At 42.5% G+C, this 24,802-nt stretch overlaps 1 protein-coding gene across 1 annotated transcript in view; it reads right to left on the bottom strand.

Moving 5' to 3' along the window:
• The window catches only part of TINAG (tubulointerstitial nephritis antigen), a 265,652-nt gene that overhangs the window by 62,968 nt on the left and 177,882 nt on the right, over nt 1-24,802 (bottom strand). The window contains exon 9 of the mRNA XM_068233344.1: nt 5,835-5,955. Coding sequence (XP_068089445.1) covers nt 5,835-5,955 — 121 coding nt within the window. The remainder of the gene's footprint in view (nt 1-5,834; nt 5,956-24,802) is intronic.

The raw sequence follows: 24,802 nt of genomic DNA, 5'->3' as shown, positions 1-24,802 counted from the left end.
AGTAGATCTTAATATCACAGTTAATGATGGAGATCGGGCGATAGTCCGAACAATTCAGGAGTGATTTGCCCTCCTTTGGTATTAAAGAAATTATTGCTTCATTTGTTCTATCAGAGAATATCATCTCATGATCATCTTCATTAATCATTGCACAAAAGAACGGAGCCAAAGACTCTGAAAATTGTTCAAAGAATTCCAATGGGAATCCGTCTTGCCCCGGGCATTTCCCCTTAGCAGAAGATTTAATTGCTCTCAAAAATTCTTCTTTTTCTATTGGGGCTTCTAGAGACTCCTTTAATTCTTTAGTAATATGTGGCATGTCAGTTTTATCTAAAAAAGGACACTCATTTTCTGTTCCCAAACTACTGTTTAGATTATATAGCTTTTGATAATAATGTACAAATGCTGTACCTATCTTTTGCGTTGAAAATTGAAGATCACCTCTCTCATCCTCTATCTTTTCAATAAACACTGTACTTTTTTTCTTTTTTTAGTAAAGATGCCATAATTTTTCCTGATCTATTCCTTCCAATTCTGTATTTTTTCCTAGTATCTTTATAATATTTTAGACATTGATCATCTAATAATTTATTAATCCGAGTTCTGACAATATTCCATTTTGACCGGACATGTTCTCCTGGACCTTGTTTGAGAATTATTTCTAATTTGTTATACTCATCCAACAACTTATTAAGCTCACTTTTTTTTTCCTCATTCTACCTCATTGACCACACCTTTCCTGATTCAGACCCAGGGCCGGGCCGAGGCATAGGCTGGAGAGGCTCCAGCCTCAGGGCGCAGTGTAGGAGGGGGCGCACAATTCATTCAGCTGTCATTCCTAATTGTGTTTGAAGCAGAAAGAAATAAGAAAAGGAGATACATGGAAGTGACTACAAGCCAGATAACTAGAGATTAAGGTGTTGGGGGCCCTGGGGTGCCTCTTAGTCTAAGAGCAATCAGTGTGTGACGGCTGGGGTGGAGGGATGGAGGGGCGCACTTTGGTGTCTCAGCCTTGGGTGCTGGAGGACCTTGTCCCGGCTCTGTTCAGACCCATCAATTAATTTGAGCTGTGTCAAAAATGTGTGAAGACCTCGGCCCTAGAAGGACCAGTTTGACATCCCTGGGCTAGACTGTTGGTCCTTGGTCTAGATAAAACCACCTGGACCCACTGTGTATAAATCTGTTATCAGTACAAATCTGGCATTTATTTTTTTTGAATTGCAGTGTTCTACAGTTTAAACCTAAAATCTCACTCCAAGGATATGAACTGTGACTGGTCTGTAAACCGGAGGGGGCAGGCTTCATCCCACCCCAAAACTAGCTTCAACAAAACCAAGGTGTATGCAGGGAGGAGCAGTCCTCCATTTTACTCCATCGTAAGGATTGCATGCAGCTAGCATGAGGACAGAGCTAGCTGCCATTTTGCCTGAACTCTGATCCAGAAACAAAGAATTTTCTATGTGCTCGATTTCCACACAAAGGGACATATTTCATCTGAACTTAAGTATTCTTTTATTTTCTTTCCTTTTTATTTTACACTGATTTACTCTTCTCTTTAATTGTTAGTTTTAATGATTTTCTGTATACATTAATTATTTATATTGCATTTATAATAAAATACTTCAAAGTCATTTTTTCTCAGCTGCCCCCTACTATTCAGCCAACCAGACAGAATCCTAGCTTTTGGGAAGAGACACTACCTAAAGTACTGTTCGTTATAGTCAGCATAGGGTGTTCTAACCGTTTTATTTTCAGGTCTTTAGAATCAGTAAGAATAGGTTCTCTGTCCTCCTACAGAGGTGGTGGCAGCTTTGTACCCTGACATAGTGTGTAGTTTGTGTTACTGTAGCTCGCAAACTAGTTGGTAGTCCTAGTACACAAAATAGTACATTACAATAGTGTAGACAAGATCGTTTAAGAGTATGCACTAAAATGTTACTAGTGTCCTGGGCGGGAAAAGGTCAGATGCAAGTTATTTTTTGAGTTGGAGATGACAGGAGCTGGTTAGAGAGTGAATGTGAGGAATAAATGAGAGGGAAATATCAAATACCCATAACCAATGGGCTTTGGGAACTGAGGTTAAAGGGGTGTCTTTAACCTCGTGTGCATTACGTCGCTCAGGAGGTTTCTCTCTCGCTCTATAATTTTTAGAGATTGCATAGCTGTAATAGCTTCAGCTAGCACTAGGCTATCTAGTAATGGTGGCTGGCATACCCCGATTACTTTTGATCCCCCTGATTGCCCACTAAATACATTACCCAGCCTAGAATCAGCAATCGGCACAGCCTCCTCGGACAGCTCTGCTCTTCTCTATGGGCAGCATCGAACATGACGTCATACGCAGACCCGATTCTCCCCATAGAGAGGACCGGAGATGTGCAGGGAGGCTGTGTGATCGCTGGATCCAGGGGGGGTAATGTATTTAGCGGGCGATCAGGGGGATCAAAAGTAATCGGGGGATCAAAAGTAATCGGGGGATCCCAGCCACCACTGCTAGGTAGCCTAGTGCTAGCTGAAGCTATTACAGCTATGCAATCTAAAAATTATACTGGGGGACTCCTGGGGACAGCCGGCAGTATGCCTGACACGGTGTCGGGAATACCGCTAAGGAGGTTAACACTTAATGTTCTATCAGGCAATGGAGTGGGTAGAGAGGGTGGAAAAGATATTAGTTCCAGTGGTACTTAGGCATTAGACCATTTACCAACTCTGTATCCCCCCCCACCCCCAAGAAAAGTCTACTTTCAGAAAGAATAGCAGCTGATTTGTCACAAAACAAACAGCTTATTTGTTTGATACACAGCAGTTCAGTGCTGCCTGAGGGTGTGAAGATCCAACCAAAGAGGTTTTAGTAAAATTGTGTGAGCGGAGGCAATAGCTGGAGTGACTGAGCACTATGCACAATGCCCAGCAGCCCAATGCCAATGCAGCCTCTTGCTGCAACCCACCTTTGTGAGTATATTTCTCTCTCCTACATTCTTCAAATCCAAGTGACATATTGTTCTATTGGACTCCTGTTGTCTCTGTGGGTTTTTTTTTTTCCTACGGTGTTCCATTCACCTTACCCTTTCTCCGTATGCTCAAAAGTTCATGAAGTTGCCATCCACAGGGAGCGTATAGCAATTTTACCAATACTTATGCTGACAAGATATTGTGCATTGTGCAATTAGCCTTGCTAATGAGTCTATAACAAGTGCCACATCTGTGTTTACTTTTCGACACCCTCGTCTGTTATTTTGTGCGTTATATAGTTAAACTATGTTAAAATCGACTATTCATGAATAAAGTTTGCTTGCATAAAATACATGTAAACCCCACAAAGAGATAAATTGTGAGTTAAGAATAATGGGGCTGACTCACTTAATTACAGTAAGTGTGTGGTGCGCAGAAGTTCATTGCAAGTTTACAAGTACTTATGCCATTAGAGAAGTTCTCAGATAGCACAACCCATGGTACTTGCATAACACACTATACTGCAACAATACGCATTATGCAAATGGAATAACCCTAGTAATGAAAGTTGTGCTAATTGAGCAAAGCGCACTACTCAAATAGCCCAAGTACCAGTAAACTTGCCATGCATTAATGTGCAGAGCAAATTTACTGACATTTTAGTGAAACAAACTCAATGATCCATTATAGAGGAATAATATTAACAACTTCAACAATCAACTTCATAGCTTGTTAACTCCATCTGGCTCCTTCATCTGAACTGCTTCTAGCCTTTTCACCTCATTTATAAAACAGCATTTTTAGAATATGAAATCTTGTTTGACAAAATAATAATAACTTTGAACTGTGCCTAGAATTGTGATTAAAGGATACCCCAACTGAAATGTGGCATAATGAGATAGACATGTGTATGTACAGTGCCTAGCACACAGATAACTATGCTGTGTTCCTTTTTTTCTTTCTCTGCCTGAAAGAGTTAAATATCAGGTATGTAAGTGGCTGACTCAGTCCTGACTCAGACAGGAAGTGACTACAGTGTGACCCTCACTGATAAGAAATTCCCCTTTTTTACCTCTTTCTTGCTCTCAGAAGCCATTTTCTGCTAGGAAAGTGTTTTATAGTTGGAATTTCTTATCAGTGAGGGTCACACTGTAGTCACTTCCTGTCTGAGTCAGGACTGAGTCAGACACTTACATACCTGATATTTAACTCTTTCAGGCAGAGAAAGAAAAAAAGGAACACAGCATAGTTATCTGTGTGCTAGGCACTGTACATACACATGTCTATCTCATTATGTCACATTTCAGTTGTGGTATCCTTTAAATGTTTGTTGCATATTTTCTTAACATTATACAGTGGGCCATTTATATGGATACACCTTAATAAAATGGGAATGGTTGGTGATATTAACTTCCTGTTTGTATTTTTAATCCAATTTTTTTTTTCAATAGGAAGAGGGTCATGTGACACATCAAACTTATTGGGAATTTCACAAACAAAACAATGGTGTGCTTGGTTTTAATGTAACTTTATTATTTCATGAGTTATTTAAAAGTTTCTCTTTTTTTTTACAGCCATTGACATGTCGCCGAGGTTAACACGTAAGGAGCGGATAGAAATTGTGTTGATGTCTGGTGAACGCAGTAACCGGGTCATTGCAGCAGATTTCAATGCAAGACACCCTATGAGACCACCCATCTCCCATGCTACAGTTAGCAAACTGCTTGCTAAGGTTCGTGAAATTGGTTCAGTGTTGGATTTGCCAAAATGTGGATGCATTAAATCTGTCACCAATGAAGATACATCAGTGGCTGTCCTAGCTTCATTCAGCAAGAGCCCACAGCATAGCACTCGCCGCATGTCACTGGAGAGTGGCATTAGTCGAACATCCCTTCGGCGGATATTAGCTACTCACAAATGGCACCCTTACAAACTCCAGCATCTCAATGAGGATGTCCCAGATCGGCACACTGAATTTGCAGAATGGGCAAAACAAAAATTGGAACAGGACCCTCAGTTTATGCAGAAGATTTTGTTCAGTGATGAGGCAAACTTTTATGTGAATGGTGAAGTTAACAAACAAAACCACCGCTATTGGTCTGACACTAACCCACATTGGATAGATCCCTCCAAGACTGTTGGAACAAAAAAATTGATAGTATGTTGTGGTATATGGGGTACAAAGATAGTGGGGGCCATTCTTCATCAATGGAAACCTCAAGCCACTGGATATATGAAATTACTACATGATGATGTGTTTCCCTCTTTATGCACTGAAGCTGGCACGTTCCTTGAGTTTTTCCAGCAAGATGGTGCACCACCACATTATGGGTGTCAGGTTTTATCTTTGGGGTCATCTGAAGGCAATTGTCTATGCTGTGAAGATACGAGATGTGTAGCACCTGAAACTATGGATACTGGAAGCCTGTGCTAGCATTTCTCCTGCGGTGTTGCTATCAGTGTGTGAAGAGTGGGAGAAGAGGGTTGCATTGACAATCCAACAAATGGGCAGCACATTGAACACATTTTATAAGTGGTCAGAAACTTGTAAATGACTCATAAAAGAATAAAGTTACGTTAAAACCAAGCACACCATTGTTTTTCTTGTGAAATTCCCAATACGTTTTATGTACATGACCCTCTTCCTATTGAAAAAACAAAAGTTGAATTCAAAATGGCCGACTTCAAAATGGCCACCATGGTCACCACCCATCTTGAAAAGTTTCCCCCCTCACATAAACTAATATGCCACAAACAGGAAGGATGTGCCACCAACATTCCTATTTTATTAAGGTGTATCCATATAAATGACCCACCCTGTATTGAATGTTTTACTCCCCCCTCGGTTTCTTTATATAATTATAATAAAAGAGTTGTCTTACCCGATAATTTTAACAGAATGCGTGCCAATCAAGTTGTTATCAAAATTGTTTTTGTTTCCTCCAGTATATTTGTAGATGCCAGTTTTATAAAGAAAAAAATCTTCATAGACGGTCATTACCGCTAAAAAACAAAAAATCATATTGTTAATTTTTATGCGTATCTTTCATTTAAGTTTTGTCACTACATTATTATTTTCTTTCAACTTCACAATGATCTATTTTTATTAAAGAAAGAGTACCTCCAACATATCAAAAATGTATTGATATTAAAAAATATGTTACCATAAAAATCTTACTTACAAAATGTAACAAACGCTGGAGAGGCAGCTGCGGTGAACAGCGCTACCACCGCAGCTGCCTCCAGCTCCCTTTTTAGCAGCATGTCCGGGCCTCAGGCGTCTAGCACGTCGAGGACAGAACTGTCAGTTGCACATAGGGTTGCCTTGTCACGCGCGCATAGACAAGACCTTTATGCGGGGAGGAGGCGCGTCAGAGGAGACGCTCGCCGCTCCTCATTGGTTGATCGCAAGGGGCATGCCTGGAGGGTCTCCTCTGCTTCATAAGCCTTGCTGTGTCACTCGCAACTTGTCTGCTGTTGCGCATACTTCGTGTTAGCGCTCAGACCCTTAGATAGTTCCGGTGTGCTTTGATCCTGGAGGAAACCGGGGATTTCACACAAGATAGGAATTGTTTGATAGCCTTAAGCATTACTTTAATGTATATTATTTGTACATGACTCTGGCTCGTTCTGACCTCTCTCTTGCTAAGTGATTCTGTACCTTTGCTCATCTGATCTAGTTGCCAAACCCTGCCTGTTTATATCTTCCTGACTCTGCCTTCCGATTTTGTACTGCATCTGTCTGTCTGTTGTCAAACCCGATCTGTCTGACTACTCTACTCTCACCAGAGGGCCCTTGTCTCTGGTGAGAGGCACTATACTGATTGTACCCACCAGCTCCTCTGGTGAGGTATAGCTCTTATCAGTATTACTGTTGCACCAAACACCATCTGTATTTGTTGTTACATCAGTTTCTGATATACCAGCATTATAGGTGATTCTGCAGATCACCTTATAATCAGGTATATATCTGCATTATAGGTGATACTGCAGATCACCTAATAATCAGAATTCTGTCTCTTGCTAACACAACTCGTTACACAAAATCTGAGTGTAACCAGACAGCAGGCAATAGATGCCAAGAACCATACCAGTAGGGGAATAGATAGCTTGCCATGGCCAGGTGCTCTAGTGCTCCATGCTAGAGGCTGCAAGAAGATACCTATGTATGTACAAGAATTTTAAAAATACCACCCATTCCCCCTATTATAGGTCGGTATGTTTGAGGGAATTATGGGTATGTGGTAAGTAAAAATAAGGAATTTGGAGGGACTCATGCATCAAAACTCCTTTTCACCCTTAGTTTTTACACCCTTTCCACATAACTCATCCACAACACTCTTTAATTCTAAATAGAAAATTCAAGTGATGGATCACCAGACAACATTTTATACATATTTATATCACTCAGAAGACCTTCTTCTACATAATTACAATTACTTACACAATTACCGTATTTTTCTGACTATAAGATGTTCCTGACAAAAGCCAGGGGAAAAAATATATACTGAATCTGAAGAATACATGGTGAAGGGGCATCTTGTGGATTATGCCCCCTTTGTACCTCATGCCCCCCGTACCACTTCTGTACCTCTGTCCTCCTTGTGTCCTCTTCTATGCCCCTTTGTGTCCCCCTGTGTCCTTTGTTTGTCCCCTTGTCCTCCTCTATATGGGCACAATACAGGAAGTCCCCAACATTGCGGTGAGTTGGAGGTTTGCATTGGCAGGTGCTCACAAGTCAGGAAATCCCTGAATTTGGACTATAAGACGCCCCCCCCCCCCCCACCGTACACTTTTGGAGGGGAAAAAAAGTGAATCTTAGTCCAAAAAATACAGTACTTATGACAACCTTTAACAGCCTATCATTCGGGATGAGCAGGCAAATTCTTGAAGTTCGATCTTGAAGCAAATTGACCAGTTTTCGCTCCCTCTACTTTTTCGCAGAATTGCTGCATATTTTTCTATGAATTTGCCAGCAGATTTCAGAGTGAAATTGCATTGAAGTCAAAGGCACCGACTTTAGCAGTTAATAGCAAATACTCAATTCATGGTATAATCACCAAATTTGCTAGATATATTAGGGAGAACAGTGATTACAAGAGGGACAAACATCTTCAGAAAGACCTTGTAGTTTTTGAGAAAATTGATTTTAAAGTTAAAATAGGGAAAATGGTTTTAACATGCAGCTAAATTATGGATAATCACAAAATACAAGGACAATATTGTCAATATATATATGTACAATATAAGAAATAACGTTTAGTTGAAAAATGTAATCATTAAAAGCGGGAAAAGCCATGGTTAAAGGATCAGACTGTCAGACAAAAAAGTGACAGCGCTCAAGGATGCACCTGAATTGCAAGCCTACAGAGACAATGCAGAGCCCCTCTGAAACTAAATACATGCCTTGAATACAAAACAGATGCAAATTATGTGCTAATTCTAATCTAATTTTTTTTTTTTTTTTTGAAAGTGGATGTGAAGCAGTGAATGCAGCTACCCACAAGTATACTTACATTCAATTTGCACAGTGGGAGACATGGCAGTGCTTTCAAAAACCCATACCTGAATGATTTATCTGCATTGATGTGCAGAGCTCCAATAACTGGACTGTACTACACAACTAGCACTCACTACAGGCAAAGGGGGTGTTAGCTTCAGTGATAAAGTGTGCACAAATTATGACCTAACCTAGACTTCCCCACAAAAAGATCAGACTGTGTTGTCAATCTCAATGATATAGCACTCACACACGGCAAGCACGACTCTCGACCAATCCCCCTGAGTGCCGCTAATGTGGATCCACTGATTGCAGGAGCTTATTTGGAGACTGTCTGTTCAAAAGACATCAACAGTCGAGTCAGCACCGTCAGTAGTATTAAAGCTCTTTCTTGCATTAAAAGCAGCATGATGTCTTGCTGTAACAGCGACAGCCCCGCTGTTTCGGTCAGACAGACCTTTTTCAAGCCGTTCAGTTGTGCCTTGAAACAGCTTGAAAAAGGTCTGTCTGACCGAAACAGCAGGGCTGTCCCTGTTACATCAAGACATCATGCTGCTTTCAATTAGTGTTGGGCGAACAGTGTTCGCCACTGTTCGGGTTCTGCAGAACATCACCCTGTTCGGGTGATGTTCGGGTTCGGCCGAACACCTGATGGTGTTCGGCCAAACTGTTCGGCCATATGGCCGAACTAAGAGCGCATGGCCGAACGTTACCCGAACGTTCGGCTAGCGCTGTGATTGGCCGAACGGGTCACGTGTAGTGTTGGGCGAACATCTAGATGTTCGGGTTCGGGCCGAACATGGCCGAACTCCGAACATAATGGAAGTCAATGGGGACCCGAACTTTCGTGCTTTGTAAAGCCTCCTTACATGCTACATACCCCAAATTTACAGGGTATGTGCACCTTGGGAGTGGGTACAAGAGGAAAAAAAATTTAGCAAAAAGAGCTTATAGTTTTTGAGAAAATCGATTTTAAAGTTTCAAAGGGAAAACTGTCTTTTAAATGCGGGAAATGTCTGTTTTCTTTGCACAGGTAACATGCTTTTTGTCGGCATGCAGTCATAAATGTAATACATATAAGAGGTTCCAGGAAAAGGGACCGGTAACGCTAACCCAGCAGCAGCACACGTGATGGAACAAGAGGAGGGTGGCGCAGGAGGAGAAGGCCACGCTTTGAGACACAACAACCCAGGCCTTGCATGAGGACAAGAAGCGTGCGGATAGCAATTTGCATTTTGTCGCCATGCAGTCATAAATGTAATACAGATGAGAGGTTCAATAAACAGGGACCGGAAACGCTGACCCATCACAGATGTTCATTGTTCATGTTACTTGGTTGGGGTCCGGGAGTGTTGCGTAGTCGTTTCCAATCCAGGATTGATTCATTTTAATTTGAGTCAGACGGTCTGCATTTTCTGTGGAGAGGCGGATACGCCGCCGATCTGTGACGATGCCTCCGGCAGCACTGAAACAGCGTTCCGACATAACGCTGGCTGCCGGGCAAGCCAGCACCTCTATTGCGTACATTGCCAGTTTGTGCCAGGTGTCTAGCTTCGATACCCAATAGTTGAAGGGTGCAGATGGATTGTTCAACACAGCTACGCCATCTGACATGTAGTCCTTGACCATCTTCTCCAGGCGATCGGTGTTGGAGGTGGATCTGCACGCTTGCTGTTCTGTGTGCTGCTGCATGGGTGTCAGAAAATTTTCCCACTCCAAGGACACTGCCGATACCATTCCCTTTTGGGCACTAGCTGCGGCTTGTGTTGTTTGCTGCCCTCCTGGTCGTCCTGGGTTTGCGGAAGTCAGTCTGTCGGCGTACAACTGGCTAGAGGAGGGGGAGGATGTCAATCTCCTCTCTAAAGTCTCCACAAGGGCCTGCTGGTATTCTTCCATTTTGACCTGTCTGGCTCTTTCTTCAAGCAGTTTTGGAACATTGTGTTTGTACCGTGGATACAGAAGGGTATAAACCCAGTAATTGGTGTTGTCCAGAATGCGCACAATGCGTGGGTCGCGTTCAATGCAGTCCTAGGCCGAAGAGGTCATAGCCTAGGGTCACAAAACCTGTTTATTGGGCAATTTCAATGGTGGCGAGTCTGACGTACATAAATCGCAGCAATGGCCGTTAGCAACGTCTGAATCTCACGAAATGTCTCATGCAGGTAGAAGACATATTGTTAGACTTGGGCTCCAAAGATGGGTTCCCTACATCTCTGCAAACCAGAGTTACAGGGCTCCAAATTTGGTAAAATCCCCCATAGGCTTTCATTGGGCCTCCTATTTACAGTTCCAAAATCTCACATCTTTTCAAAGGGCAATTAATCAGCAGTGGCAAATTTTCTAGCATTGTAGGGACCCTTAGGGGGAACATGACTGGTGAGTTTCGGGCCCCTAGGCCAAAGAGGTCATAGCCTAGGGTCACAAAAACCTGTTTATTGGGGCTATTTCAATGGTAGTGATGGTGACGTACATAAATCGCAGCAATGGCCGTTAGCAAAGTCTGAATCTCACGAAATGTCTCATGCAGGTAGAAGACATATTGTTAGACTTGGATTCCAAAGATGGGGTCCCTACATCTCTGCAAACCAGAGTTACAGGGGTCCAAAATTGGTAAAATCCCCCATAGGATTTCATTGGCTCCCTATTTCACTTTCCAAAATCTCACATCTTTTCAAAGGGCAATGGCTCAGCAGTACCAAATTTTCTAGCATTGTAGGGACCCTTAGGGGGAACATGACTGGTGAGTTTCGGGCCCCTAGGCCGAAGAGGTCATAGCCTAGGGTCACAAAAACCTGTTTATTGGGGCTATTTCAATGGTAGTGATGGTGACGTACATAAATCGCAGCAATGGCCGTTAGCAAAGTCTGAATCTCACAAAATGTCTCATGCAGGTAGAAGACATATTGTTAGACTTGGATTCCAAAGATGGAGTCCCTACATCTCTGCAAACCAGAGTTACAGGGGTCCAAAATTGGTAAAATCCCCCATAGGATTTCATTGGCTCCCTATTTCACTTTCCAAAATCTCACATCTTTTCAAAGGGCAATGGCTCAGCAGTACCAAATTTTCTAGCATTGTAGGGACCCTTAGGGGGATCATGACTGGTGAGTTTTGCCACTGCTGAGCCATTGCCCTTTGAAATGGTGTGAGATTTTGGAACGGTAAATAGGAGGCCCAATGAAAGCCTATGGGGGATTTTACCAATTTTGGACCCCTGTAACTCTGGTTTGCAGAGATGTAGGGACCCCATCTTTGGAATCTAAGTCTAACAATATGTCTTCTACCTGCATGAGACATTTCGTGAGATTCAGACGTTGCTAACGGCCATGGCTGAGATTTATGTACGCCACCATCACTACCATTGAAATAGCCCAAATAAACAGGTTTTTGTGACCCTAGGCTATGACCTCTTCGGCCTAGGGGCCCGAAACTCACCAGTCATGTTCCCCCTAAGGGTCCCTACAATGCTAGAAAATTTGGTACTGCTGAGCCATTGCCCTTTGAAAAGATGTGAGATTTTGGAAAGTGAAATAGGGAGCCAATGAAATCCTATGGGGGATTTTACCAATTTTGGACCCCTGTAACTCTGGTTTGCAGAGATGTAGGGACTCCATCTTTGGAATCCAAGTCTAACAATATGTCTTCTACCTGCATGAGACATTTCGTGAGATTCAGACTTTGCTAACGGCCATTGCTGCGATTTATGTACGTCACCATCACTACCATTGAAATAGCCCCAATAAACAGGTTTTTGTGACCCTAGGCTATGATCTCTTCGGCCTAGGGGCCCGAAACTCACCAGTCATGTTCCCCCTAAGGGTCCCTACAATGCTAGAAAATTTGGTACTGCTGAGCCATTGCCCTTTGAAAAGATGTGAGATTTTGGAAAGTGAAATAGGGAGCCAATGAAATCCTATGGGGGATTTTACCAATTTTGGACCCCTGTAACTCTGGTTTGCAGAGTTGTAGGGACCCCATCTTTGGAATCCAAGTCTAACAATATGTCTTCTACCTGCATGAGACATTTCGTGAGATTCAGACTTTGCTAACGGCCATTGCTGCGATTTATGTACGTCACCATCACTACCATTGAAATAGCCCCAATAAACAGGTTTTTGTGACCCTAGGCCATGACCTCTTTGGCCTAGGGGCCCGAAACTCACCAGTCATGTTCCCCCTAAGGGTCCCTACAATGCTAGAAAATTTGCCACTGCTGAGTAATTGCCCTTTGAAAAGATGTGAGATTTTGGAACTGTAAATAGGAGGCCCAATGAAAGCCTATGGGGGATTTTACCAAATTTGGAGCCCTGTAACTCTGGTTTGCAGAGATGTAGGGAACCCATCTTTGGAGCCCAAGTCTAACAATATGTCTTCTACCTGCATGAGACATTTCGTGAGATTCAGACGTTGCTAACGGCCATTGCTGCGATTTATGTACGTCAGACTCGCCACCATTGAAATTGCCCAATAAACAGGTTTTGTGACCCTAGGCTATGACCTCTTCGGCCTAGGACTGCATTGAACGCGACCCACGCATTGTGCGCATTCTGGACAACACCAATTACTGGGTTTATACCCTTCTGGATCCACGGTACAAACACAATGTTCCAAAACTGCTTGAAGAAAGAGCCAGACAGGTCAAAATGGAAGAATACCAGCAGGCCCTTGTGGAGACTTTAGAGAGGAGATTGACATCCTCCCCCTCCTCTAGCCAGTTGTACGCCGACAGACTGACTTCCGCAAACCCAGGACGACCAGGAGGGCAGCAAACAACACAAGCCGCAGCTAGCGCCCAAAAGGGAATGGTATCGGCAGTGTCCTTGGAGTGGGACAATTTTCTGACACCCATGCAGCAGCACACAGAACAGCAAGCGTGCAGATCCACCTCCAACACCGATCGCCTGGAGAAGATGGTCAAGGACTACATGTCAGATGGCGTAGCTGTGTTGAACAATCCATCTGCACCCTTCAACTATTGGGTATCGAAGCTAGACACCTGGCACAAACTGGCAATGTACGCAATAGAGGTGCTGGCTTGCCCGGCAGCCAGCGTTATGTCGGAACGCTGTTTCAGTGCTGCCGGAGGCATCGTCACAGATCGGCGGCGTATCCGCCTCTCCACAGAAAATGCAGACCGTCTGACTCAAATTAAAATGAATCAATCCTGGATTGGAAACGACTACGCAACACTCCCGGACCCCAACCAAGTAACATGAACAATGAACATCTGTGATGGGTTAGCGTTTCCGGTCCCTGTTTATTGAACCTCTCATCTGTATTACATTTATGACTGCATGGCGACAAAATGCAAATTGCTATCCGCACGCTTCTTGTCCTCATGCAAGGCCTGGGTTGTTGTGTCTCAAAGCGTGGCCTTCTCCTCCTGCGCCACCCTCCTCTTGTTCCATCACGTGTGCTGCTGCTGGGTTAGCGTTACCGGTCCCTTTTCCTGGAACCTCTTATATGTATTACATTTATGACTGCATGCCGACAAAAAGCATGTTACCTGTGCAAAGAAAACAGACATTTCCCGCGTTTAAAAGACAGTTTTCCCTTTGAAACTTTAAAATCGATTTTCTCAAAAACTATAAGCTCTTTTTGCTAATTTTTTTTTCCTCTTGTACCCACTCCCAAGGTGCACATACCCTGTAAATTTGGGGTATGTAGCATGTAAGGAGGCTTTACAAAGCACAAAAGTTCGGGTCTCCATTGACTTCCATTATGTTCGGAGTTCGGGTCGAACACCCGAACATCGCGGCCATGTTCGGCCTGTTCGGCCCGAACCCGAACATCTAGATGTTCGCCCAACACTACTTTCAATACAATAAATAGCTTTAATACTACTGACGGTGCTGACTCGACTATATTTGGCTTGTTGGAGTATCTGATGCAGACTCAGAGATACTGGGAGTCATAGCACGTTTGCTATTCCTCTCCTGGGTGTTTGCTTCATGCCAAAGTGTGTCCAAAAGACATCAACATGAGAACAGATTGCGTCCTTGTACTCGGGGCAAGCACTTGGTCAAAAATGTCCGCATTCAGAAGAGAGGAACAGCATAACCCATAATGGTCACATCCAACACAGAGTGAGGATGGAAGCCTAACTTGCCACACCAGGATCTCCAGTGGACACCTTTTACACTCACGTTCGACTCCCGGCTTTGCAGAGGTGAATGGGATAGCGCTATCACCATGCTACACTTGGCATGGCAGGGCACTCTAAGGTAGTGAGAAGCTTAGAGCGACAACCACAGCATATGTGCCAAGGCCACTCCCATTGATGCATTTGTGTCACTTCCGGACCTTCATCAGGGTGTGTGTGTTAACGACAGATAATGTATCTACCCAACAGTATTGAAATTGTACAAATACCCCAGAATCAGCAGTGAATTTCCTGCTGAGGTTTCCTGTTGGTCATTAAGTTGCATTACTTTTGCCGAGGATCGCCGTATAACCGTAAAACTGCTGTATAAGTATCCATGGCAAACACACCTATTATTTGAATAATAAATTCAAAAAAATATATGGTGTCCTCCCCCCTCCCCTTTTCCCAAGACTCTTTAACCCTTTGTCACCCATGTAGGCTGTGAGGGAGGCACCCCAAAAAGTATAAAACAATTAAAATAGTTTAAGGTAAGAGGAACTTACCTCACAATGAGACAGTTTAGAATAAAAAATGGTTGATTTGTTATAAAAAACACCAGACAAGGCATTTCACAGTAATCAACCCACTTCCTCAAGTCAGTAAATAGTGTTTTAGGGCAAGTATCACATGGCTTGAAGTGCCTTTGACAGGCTTTCTGACCCTGTCCTTCAGAGTCTCCTCCACACCATGGACAATGGGGTCTGGTATGGTTAATGGAGGACCGCAATATGCACACTCTCCGATGGGTGACATATAAATGATTTTATTTGATAACAACAAGATAGGATAAAAAGGGTGACATGTGTTGGACGGCAATGTCTTTACTCATAGCCTCAGGGCTATGAGTAAAGACATTGCCGTCAGAAACATGTCAGCCTTTTTATCTTGTCTTGTTGGTACCAAATAAAATAGTTTGGATGTCACCCGACAGAGAGTGCAGATATTGCTTTCCTCCTCACGTACTGCTGTTTGATTCCAGCACCCAGGGACGGGGTGAGAGAGTGTAGCGGTGTTTCTCCTATCCTGCCTGTTAATGTGATGAAGCTCCATGCAGTCTTTTTTTTTCTTACTCAGGTAAGCAATTTGTATTGCTGAAGACAGTTTGACAGATCTCGTGCTTGAAGAGGTGCATGACTAGGATCAGATTACTTGCAAGACCTAGCTGGTAATATTTGGGAAGTCCAAGAGCAGCAGCAGGGGGACCTGAGGATGCCGAGGTAAGCCCCTATAGGATCTAGAGGCTTCTCTCTTCTTAGGTAAGTATGTAATTTTTCAGCCAAGCTTCGACTCAGGTACAGCTTAAAGTGACACTTAAGTCTGTCATAAAAAAAAATAATCAGTTTTACTCACCTGGGGATTCTACCAGCTCCCTGCAGCCGTTCCGTACCCTTGCAGTCACGCATGGAGCCTCCAGTTCCCCGCCGCCAGTGACCTACATTTTCGGCCGACAGTCTTACTGCGCCTGCGCGGGCCTGGCCATGTGTCTCCTTCTGCGCGTTCCTATCTGCATTCTGCAATAGCATCCTGTGCTTTCGCAGGGCACTATGGCGGCTGGGAATGCGTGGAAGGAGACGCATGGCCAGGCCTGCGCAGGCACAGTAAGCCTGTCGGCTAAAAATGAAAGTGACTGGTAGCGGGGGACAGGAGGATTTGATTGTAACTGCAGGGGCATGGGACAGCTGCATGGGGCTGGGAGAAGCCCCAGGTGAGTAAAACTGATTTTTTTTTTGTAGGCTTAAGGATCCCTTAAGCATGGGGTCACTATAAGTTTTCATGCACCCTACTTAATAATTTCATAGTAAACATTTACAAATGCAAACATAATTGAGAAAGGAAATCTATCTAATTTAATGGCGATAGAAAAAAATCTAAAACTAAAGTAAAGTTTTTCCTAGCACTGTGCTAAAAACAGATGCATAGCTATACAATTATCCAATTTGTTTCCCAAACATAAAGAGAAGTTTGTTGATCTGCAGACGTTTTGACAGCTTCATGCATACTGTCAGCATTTGATGGCTGTGAAATTTTTACAAACAACATATGAAACATGTTGTTTCTTGAGAGGGAACTTTATAAACCATGAAAAATATTTATCTTAATGCAAAGAAAAGTACTATAATTATGTAAAATATACATAAGTGCTGATGTACATTCTATGTTGATTTATCTGTCATACTTAAGTACCATTAACAGTAACAGTAGCTACATTATACTCTACACAAACTTTAAAGAGCACCACCACCCTGGTTCAATATGTCTGATCATCATCACTCCCCATGCATATGGCAACCTTACCGGAGTTATATGGCTTATATGCCCCAATGTATTCCTCTTTTGGATAGATTCACAAAACATATCTAATTATGGGGTGTATGCACTAAACTGCATTAAGTAGAATTACATGCATAACATCTTCCGCACGATGAGTAGACGACACACGCTATTCTGCTTAATGCAGTTTAGTGCATACACCCCTGAATATCTACCCTTATTTATGTTTCACCTTAACTATAAGGCAAAAGCATTCATATGATAAACAGGTAAGGGACCCTATGCAAGTCCCAAATTCACCAGTGCAATGTGCTGGTAATGAATGAGAATGTCTCGAAAAGTCTTTAAAGCTAATTTACCAATTCCATAAAGTCAATAGGAGGGTTATAAAAGAAACCCAAGGTGAGAGATATATGGAGGCTGCTATATTTATTTCATTTTAAACAATTCCAGTTGCCTGGCAGTCCTACTGATCTATCTGGGCAGTAGTGTCTGACTCACACAACTGAAACAAGCATGCAGCTAATCTCATCAGATTTTTGTCAGAAACATCTGATCTGCATGCTTGTTCAGGGTCTATGGCTAAGCATTAGAGGTAGTGGATCAGGGCAGCCAGGCAATGTGCATTATTTAAAAGGAAATAAATATGTAAGCCTCTATATCCCTCTCACCTTGGGTTTCCTTGAAAGGTAATTGCAAAGGCCCTATACACGTTAGAACCACCAAATTTGCTAGGTATGTGTAGAAGAACAGTGGAATTCCTTTGACCAGAAGCCAATCACCATGGCTCCTGATTTGTGTGGGGAGTGGTCACCAGTCACATGATAGCTACATCTCCAGCATCCGGTGCACATCAACACATCGGGAGCTCGTAGACTACTGAAAGCTACACCCTGGCAGGGAGAGAAGTTCACAAACAGGGCATAGATTTCAATAGGCTGCATCCACAATTGGTTAAATCATCAGCTTCTTAGCACAGAATGCTGGTGGCTCAATTCCACTGTAAATTGTAATTTAATATTTTCTAATCATACAAAAAGCATACAAATAGGTAGATTAGCACATGACCTCACTAGCCCAAACCTAATGTTTTATCATTAGATTCAAATTGACTTCAGCAACTAAAAATGATAGGACCTGCTCTCTGCACTCTGTAGATAACTATGAATCAAATGTAAAAGCCTACAAAACAAGTTGTGGCAATGTAAACACAAAGGTAAGCTACCATAGCCAGGGGCAGTCTGCACAGGTGCAAAAGTACTGGAGCACGGACGAGAGTGGCGCAGCTACACGCTTGTGCATGGGCAGTGGCTGCCAACCTGGCCAAGTTGGCGGTTGCTACGGAGGGGACCCCGGGAGACCGGCTGGCAGTGGAGCTGCAGCGAGGGATGCATAGGTTTCCAGGGGCTGGAGGAAGCCACAGGTAAGTAGATCTTTTTTTTTTTTTTTTTGTAAGTTTCCTGAATATTTCCTTTAAAATTGGGTTCACACTTGATTGATTTTCCTGCATGCAAAATTACATTAGAACTTAGATCCAATGCAAGACAATGGGCTCATTCTCCTCCAAATGCAGATTTTGCATGCAGAGGAAAAAACAAAGAATCTGCTGCAAATGATCAAGCCTCTCATGTGCTTTCCAGTGAAATCAATGAGTTACTGCTGAAAAATGTCCAGAAAAAGTGTGCAAGAAAATGCGTGTGAAAATACGAGACACAAGGTAATATTTCTCACCTCTTAAAGGATCATTATAGTGAAATATTATATTTGAAGTAAGGAAATATCCCAGTAAACCTTTTCTGTAGATGTTTGTCTGTCTGCAGAGATAAAATATTACCTAAAAATCTTGTTACCTAAATGTAAAAGTGTACCAGGACCAAACTTTCCCAATCCAAATATAGGAAAGAAGGATTAAAAAGGGCTTGGTTTGGACCAGTAGGAGGTTATAAGCAGCTTGTAGCTTCTTCTTTTTTTTTTTTAACTCTTTATTTATCCATTAATATATTTCCAATAGTGTGAATAAAAAGTATCAGTACAAAAATATTAATACACAATTATTTAAGCCACTTTAAACAAGATAATTTACATCCTGCTCTCTAGGAGTGAGCCCCCCGGGACCCCCCCCCCCCCCATCTGCTTCAGAGCCGACCCGTCTCCTCTGTTCCCGAGATTATTCTCCTATTACCGCTTAATTGTGTGGGTCATACCACCTCTACCAGTTTCTCCTAAGTGGGGCATGGTATGGGGCACACACCCCCTGTCCTACCTGCCCACCACCCTCAGATCAAGACGTAGAAACCTCCACCAAGTAGAAAAAGAAAGACATATAGTGCAGGTTCACTCTGGTATCACTACTTGCTCCGGCAGAGCCAATTCCAGCTTCATCTACTCTTCCCATTGTACACTTTCTTCTCAAGATATCCTTCCCCGCCCATGGATTAGATTCCTACTCCCCACCTCTCCTATGTTCCTCTGTGTTCTTAAACTCCAACCATTTATGCCATCCCCTAATCTCCCTCCCGTGGACTATGCCCGAGAGCTCTTCCATCAAGTAGGTCTGATCAACCTCATCAAACCATTCCCTTAATGTGGGGGCTTGAGGGGACTTCCATTTTCTTGCAATCAGTATCCTTGCCGCGTTTATCAAAAGCATTCCCAGGGAGCCTTTGTATTTTTTAATCCCATTCCTAGCTAACAGCAGGAGATACACCTCAGGACTATCTGATTCGGGTATCCCTGCCAATTTCAATATATACGTTTTTATTCTACTCCAATACGTGGCCAATCCCCTACATATCCACCAGACGTGTTTGTAGTCTCCTCTTTGCTCTCCACATCTCCAACATACGGGACTGACTCCACACATCTTATTTAATTTGTCGGGGGTGTAATTCCACCTCATTACTACTTTATATCCTGACTCCTGTATTCTAGTTGAGACTGAGGCCCCGTGAGTCATCACAACTATCCTTTCCCACTGGGTGGACGACAACTCCCTCCCAATATCCTGTTCCCACTTTGTTGTATATTTTAGAGTGTAATCATTATCATAGTTACATAGTTACATAGTTATTTTGGTTGAAAAAAGACATACGTCCATCGAGTTCAACCAGTATAAAGTACAACGCCAGCCTGCTCCCTCACATATCCCTGTTGATCCAGAGGAAGGCGAAAAAACCCTTACAAGGCATGGTCCAATTAGCCCCTAAAGGGAAAAATTCCTTCCCGACTCCAGATAGCAATCAGATAAAATCCCTGGATCAACATCATTAGGCATTACCTAGTAATTGTAGCCATGGATGTCTTTCAACGCAAGGAAAGCATCTAAGCCCCCTTTAAATGCAGGTATAGAGTTTGCCATAACAACTTCCTGTGGCAATGCATTCCACATCTTAATCACTCTAACTGTAAAGAACCCTTTCCTAAATAAATGGCTAAAACGTTTTTCCTCCATGCGCAGATCATGTCCTCTAGTCCTTTGAGAAGGCCTAGGGACAAAAAGCTCATCCGCCAAGCTATTATATTGCCCTCTGATGGATTTATACATGTTAATTAGATCCCCTTTAAGGCGTCTTTTCTCTAGACTAAATAAACCCAGTTTATCTAACCTTTCTTGATAAGTGAGACCTTCATCCCACGTATCAATTTTGTTGCTCGTCTCTGCACCTGCTCTAAAACTGCAATATCTTTTTTGTAATGTGGTGCCCAGAACTGAATTCCATATTCCAGATGTGGCCTTACTAGAGCGTTAAACAGGGGCAATATTATGCTAGCATCTCGAGTTTTTATTTCCCTTTTAATGCATCCCAACATTTTGTTAGATTTAGCTGCAGCTGCTTGGCATTGAGTACGATTATTTAACTTGTTGTCAATGAGTACTCCTAAGTCCTTCTCCAAGTTTGATGTCCCCCAACTGTATCCCATTTATTTTGTATGGTGCTAGACCATTAGTACGTCCAAAATGCATGACTTTACATTTGTCAACATTGAATTTCATCTGCCATGTATGTGCCCATATAGCCATCCTATCCAGATCCTGTTGCAATATGACACTATCTTCCTGAGAGTTGATGATTCTGCACAATTTTGTATCATCTGCAAAAATAGCAACATTGCTCACTACTGCATCTACTAGGTCATTAATAAATAAATTGAAGAGCACTGGACCCAGAACAGACCCCTGTGGGACCCCACTGCTAACAGTCTCCCATTTTGAGTACGATCCATTGACCACAACTCTTTGTTTTCTGTCCATTAGCCAGTTCACTATCCATGAGCACAGACTCTTCCCCAGTCCTTGCATCCTCAACTTTTGCACCAGACTTTTGTGGGGAACAGTGTCGAAGGCCTTTGCAAAGTCCAAGTATATCACATCTACAGCATTCCCAATATCCATATTAGCATTCACTACCTCATAAAAGCTGAGCATGTTAGTCAAACAGGACCTGTCTTTAGTAAACCCATGTTGATGCTGAGAAATAAGATTATTTTCTACTATGAAGTCATGTATAGTATCTCTTAGTAACCCCTCAAATACTTTGCATACAACTGATGTTAAGCTTACAGGTCTATAATTTCCTGGATCTGATTTTGTGCCCTTCTTAAATAATGGGAAAACGTGGGCTGTACGCCAATCCACTGGGACTCTGCCAGTTGCAAGAGAGTCACAAAAGATAAGATAAAGGGGTTTATCTATAACTGAACTTAATTCCCTTAGGACCCGAGGATGCATGCCATCCGGGCCAGGTGCCTTGTCTATTTTTAATTTATTTAGTCTTGCCTTCACTTCTTCCTGCGTTAAGTATTTAATATTACAGTTAGAAGATTGAGACTCTTCCGCCTCTGTAGTTTGCAACAGTGTTGTTTCTTTTGTGAAGACAGAAGCAAAGAAAGCATTTAATAACTCTGCCGTACCTTGGTCATCCACCATTGAGTTCCCACCCTCATCCTTTAGGAGTCCTATACAGTCAACCTTCCTTTTTTTAGAGTTAATGTACTTGTAAAACTTTTTTGGGTTAGATTTGATATCCTTAGCGATTTGTTTTTCAGCTTCAATCTGTGCCTGCCTAATTTCTTTTTTACAATTTTTATTGCACTCCTTATAATTGCTTAGTGCAGCCTCGGTCCCCTCCTGTTTTAAGACCTTATAGGCATTCTTTTTCCTCTTCATTTTATCTTTAACCTTTCTATTCATCCATAGAGGCCTTTTTTTATTCCTAGACATTTTGTTTCCATATGGGATATACATACTACAATATTGATTGAGTATAAGTTTAAAAGCTTGCAATTTCCCTTCAGTGTCTTCCCCTTGTAGTACATTATCCCAGTTCACCAAACTTAGTGCCTGCCTAATTTGATTGAACTTTGCTTTTCTAAAACTCATAGTTTTAGTGGTCCCGCTGCCCCGTGGCCTATCAGTCACCAGATCAAACGTTATCATGTTGTGATCACTATTTCCCAAATGTTCTTGAAAACGGCACATTTGATACATTATCTGGTCTATTAGAAATGATCAGATCCAGTAACGCATTCCCCCTAGTTGGTTCAGTTACCATTTGAGTCAAGTAATTGTCCTGTAGTGCTGCCAGAAATCTGCTGCTTTTACCAGAATGGGAAGCCTCAATACTCCAGTCAATGTCTGGAAAGTTGAAGTCGCCCATAATTATGACCTCATTTTTACTTGCAGCTTTTTCAATCTGCTGTAGTAATCGCAGTTCTGCAGCTTCATTAATAAGAGGTGGCCTGTAGCATACCCCAATAAGCAATTGGCAACTTTTATTTCCACCATGAATATTTACCCAAACGGACTCCACATCTTCGCAATCTTCCTCCATCTCATCGTTGAGGACAGCTGTAAGAGAAATCTTAACAAAGAGACAAACCCCTCCACCTTTTTTCCCTGTTCTATCCCTCCTAAACACATTGAATCCTTTTAAATTAGCTATCCAGTCACGGCTTTCATCCATCCATGTCTCGGTTATTCCCACAATGTCATAGCCTTTGTCATTCAGAATGAACTCTAGTTCGTCTATTTTATTTGCAAGGCTCCGAACATTGGTTACCATGCACTTTATATTTTTACCACCACATTTACCAATTTTGTTTACATGAAATGGGCTACTTGAATTTTTACCAACCTCCGTAATCTTTACACTGTCCCCACCCCCCCTCCACCCTCCATAATGATAGGTTCCCACTGTCTTTTTACCTCATCTTGTCTACGTATTGAGACTTTATCCTCCTGCCTCCCCCCAGATCCTAGTCTTCTTCTAAGAATTTATATATTTTTGCCAGGGTACCCTTTGTTGGTCCCTCAGCTAGGCAGAACTTCTCAAATGGGGTCAATTTTCTTGACAACTCCTCCTTCGTACCTAATGAGGTCAAACAATGTCTAAATTGTAATAGACTCCACATATCTATCTTCCTCATCTGTCTTTGTTCCACTATTTCCTTTTCGTTTAGCCACCTTCCATCCACAACCAATGAACGAGTCTGTAGACTCCCTCCCTGTCTCCATTCCCCATAACTTCCCCTTTGACAGCCCAAAGGGAACCTACAATTTCCCAGGATTGGCATTAATGGTGAGGGGCCCCTGGATATCTCACCTCTATTTCTTACCTTATCAAAAAATTTCAAAGTGTGTTCAACCAGGGTTACTGGTATTAGATATTTCTTTGGGACATATGGTAACCATGGTGCATCCCCAATAGCTCCCTCAAACATTTCTTTTTCCAATTGGACCCACTGTTTTAGATTTTCATTTCTGTTCCAGTCGACTATCCTAGTGCATACTGCCGCATAGTAATATCTCAGGGGGTCGGGTACTGCCAGTCCCCCTTTATCTTTTAATTGTGTAATAAATGCAAATTTCAGTCTAGCCTTTTTAGCCTGCCAGATAAACCTTACAAAGGCCCTTCTGACTTCATCGAGATGGAGAGGGCCTGGAAGACATACAGCAGCCTCGACATGATGTTCATTTTAAGGACGTCAATCCTACCAAACCAGGAGAGCCTAAGTTTAGTCCACTTATCCAGATCTTTTTTTAATACCGCAAGGTGTGGATAGTAATTTATCTTAATAATCTCCTGCATACTTATAGCCATTTTTACCCCCAGATATTTTAGATTGTCTTTTGACCATCTAAACAGGAAATTTACCTTCAGATATTCCACCTCCTCCACCTTCATCCCTATTCCCATTGCCTCACATTTGTCCCAGTTAATCTTGAGGTTAGAGAACCTCCCGAATACTGCGAATTCCTTCAAAAGGTTAGGCAATGCTATCCTAGGATTTGTTAAATAAAATTGCAGATCGTCTACATATGCCACGATCAGGGATGGTCGTAGTCAGCCAACTTTGCTACGCTGGAACTACGCGTAGTTTTACGCAATTACGCTTCACCAAACTACGGCTTCGAAATCAAATATTCGCTTCGTATGCATTTCGTAGAATATGCCTTAAAATGCGAATTACGCGTAGTGCGAAGCATAGTGTATGCGGATACTTATGCCTGTATGCAGAAAATTTTACGCATTAATTCCTCTTTAGATGCTTATCCCGGGAACTCTTCTATGCGTACATTCCCCTTTCCAATGCGTACATTTGTAAGCATACAATCATACGCGGAAAAATAGACGCGAGTAATGCATACGTAGTTCACTATGCAATACACATGTTAACTACGCATAGTAAGCGTAAGCTACGCGTATCAGTACTTCGCTATGCGTAAATTCGTAAGCGTAGTTCTGCAACTTCACCTACGAACTACGATGCGTAGATGCAAACTACGATGCGTAAATTCGCACTGGTGTAGTTTCTGCTCATCCCTGGCCGCGATCTTATGTTCTTTCTGACCTATCCTTACTCCAGTGATGTCCTCGTTCTTCCGTATTGTTCTCAGAAAAGGCTCCAGGGTTAGGGCAAATACCAAGGGGGAC

The sequence above is a fragment of the Hyperolius riggenbachi genome, chromosome 4, assembly GCF_040937935.1.
Source record: "Hyperolius riggenbachi isolate aHypRig1 chromosome 4, aHypRig1.pri, whole genome shotgun sequence".
NCBI classification, from domain to species: domain Eukaryota; kingdom Metazoa; phylum Chordata; class Amphibia; order Anura; family Hyperoliidae; genus Hyperolius; species Hyperolius riggenbachi.
Note: the sequence above shows the minus strand (reverse complement) of the source record. Positions and strands in the feature narration are given on the sequence as shown.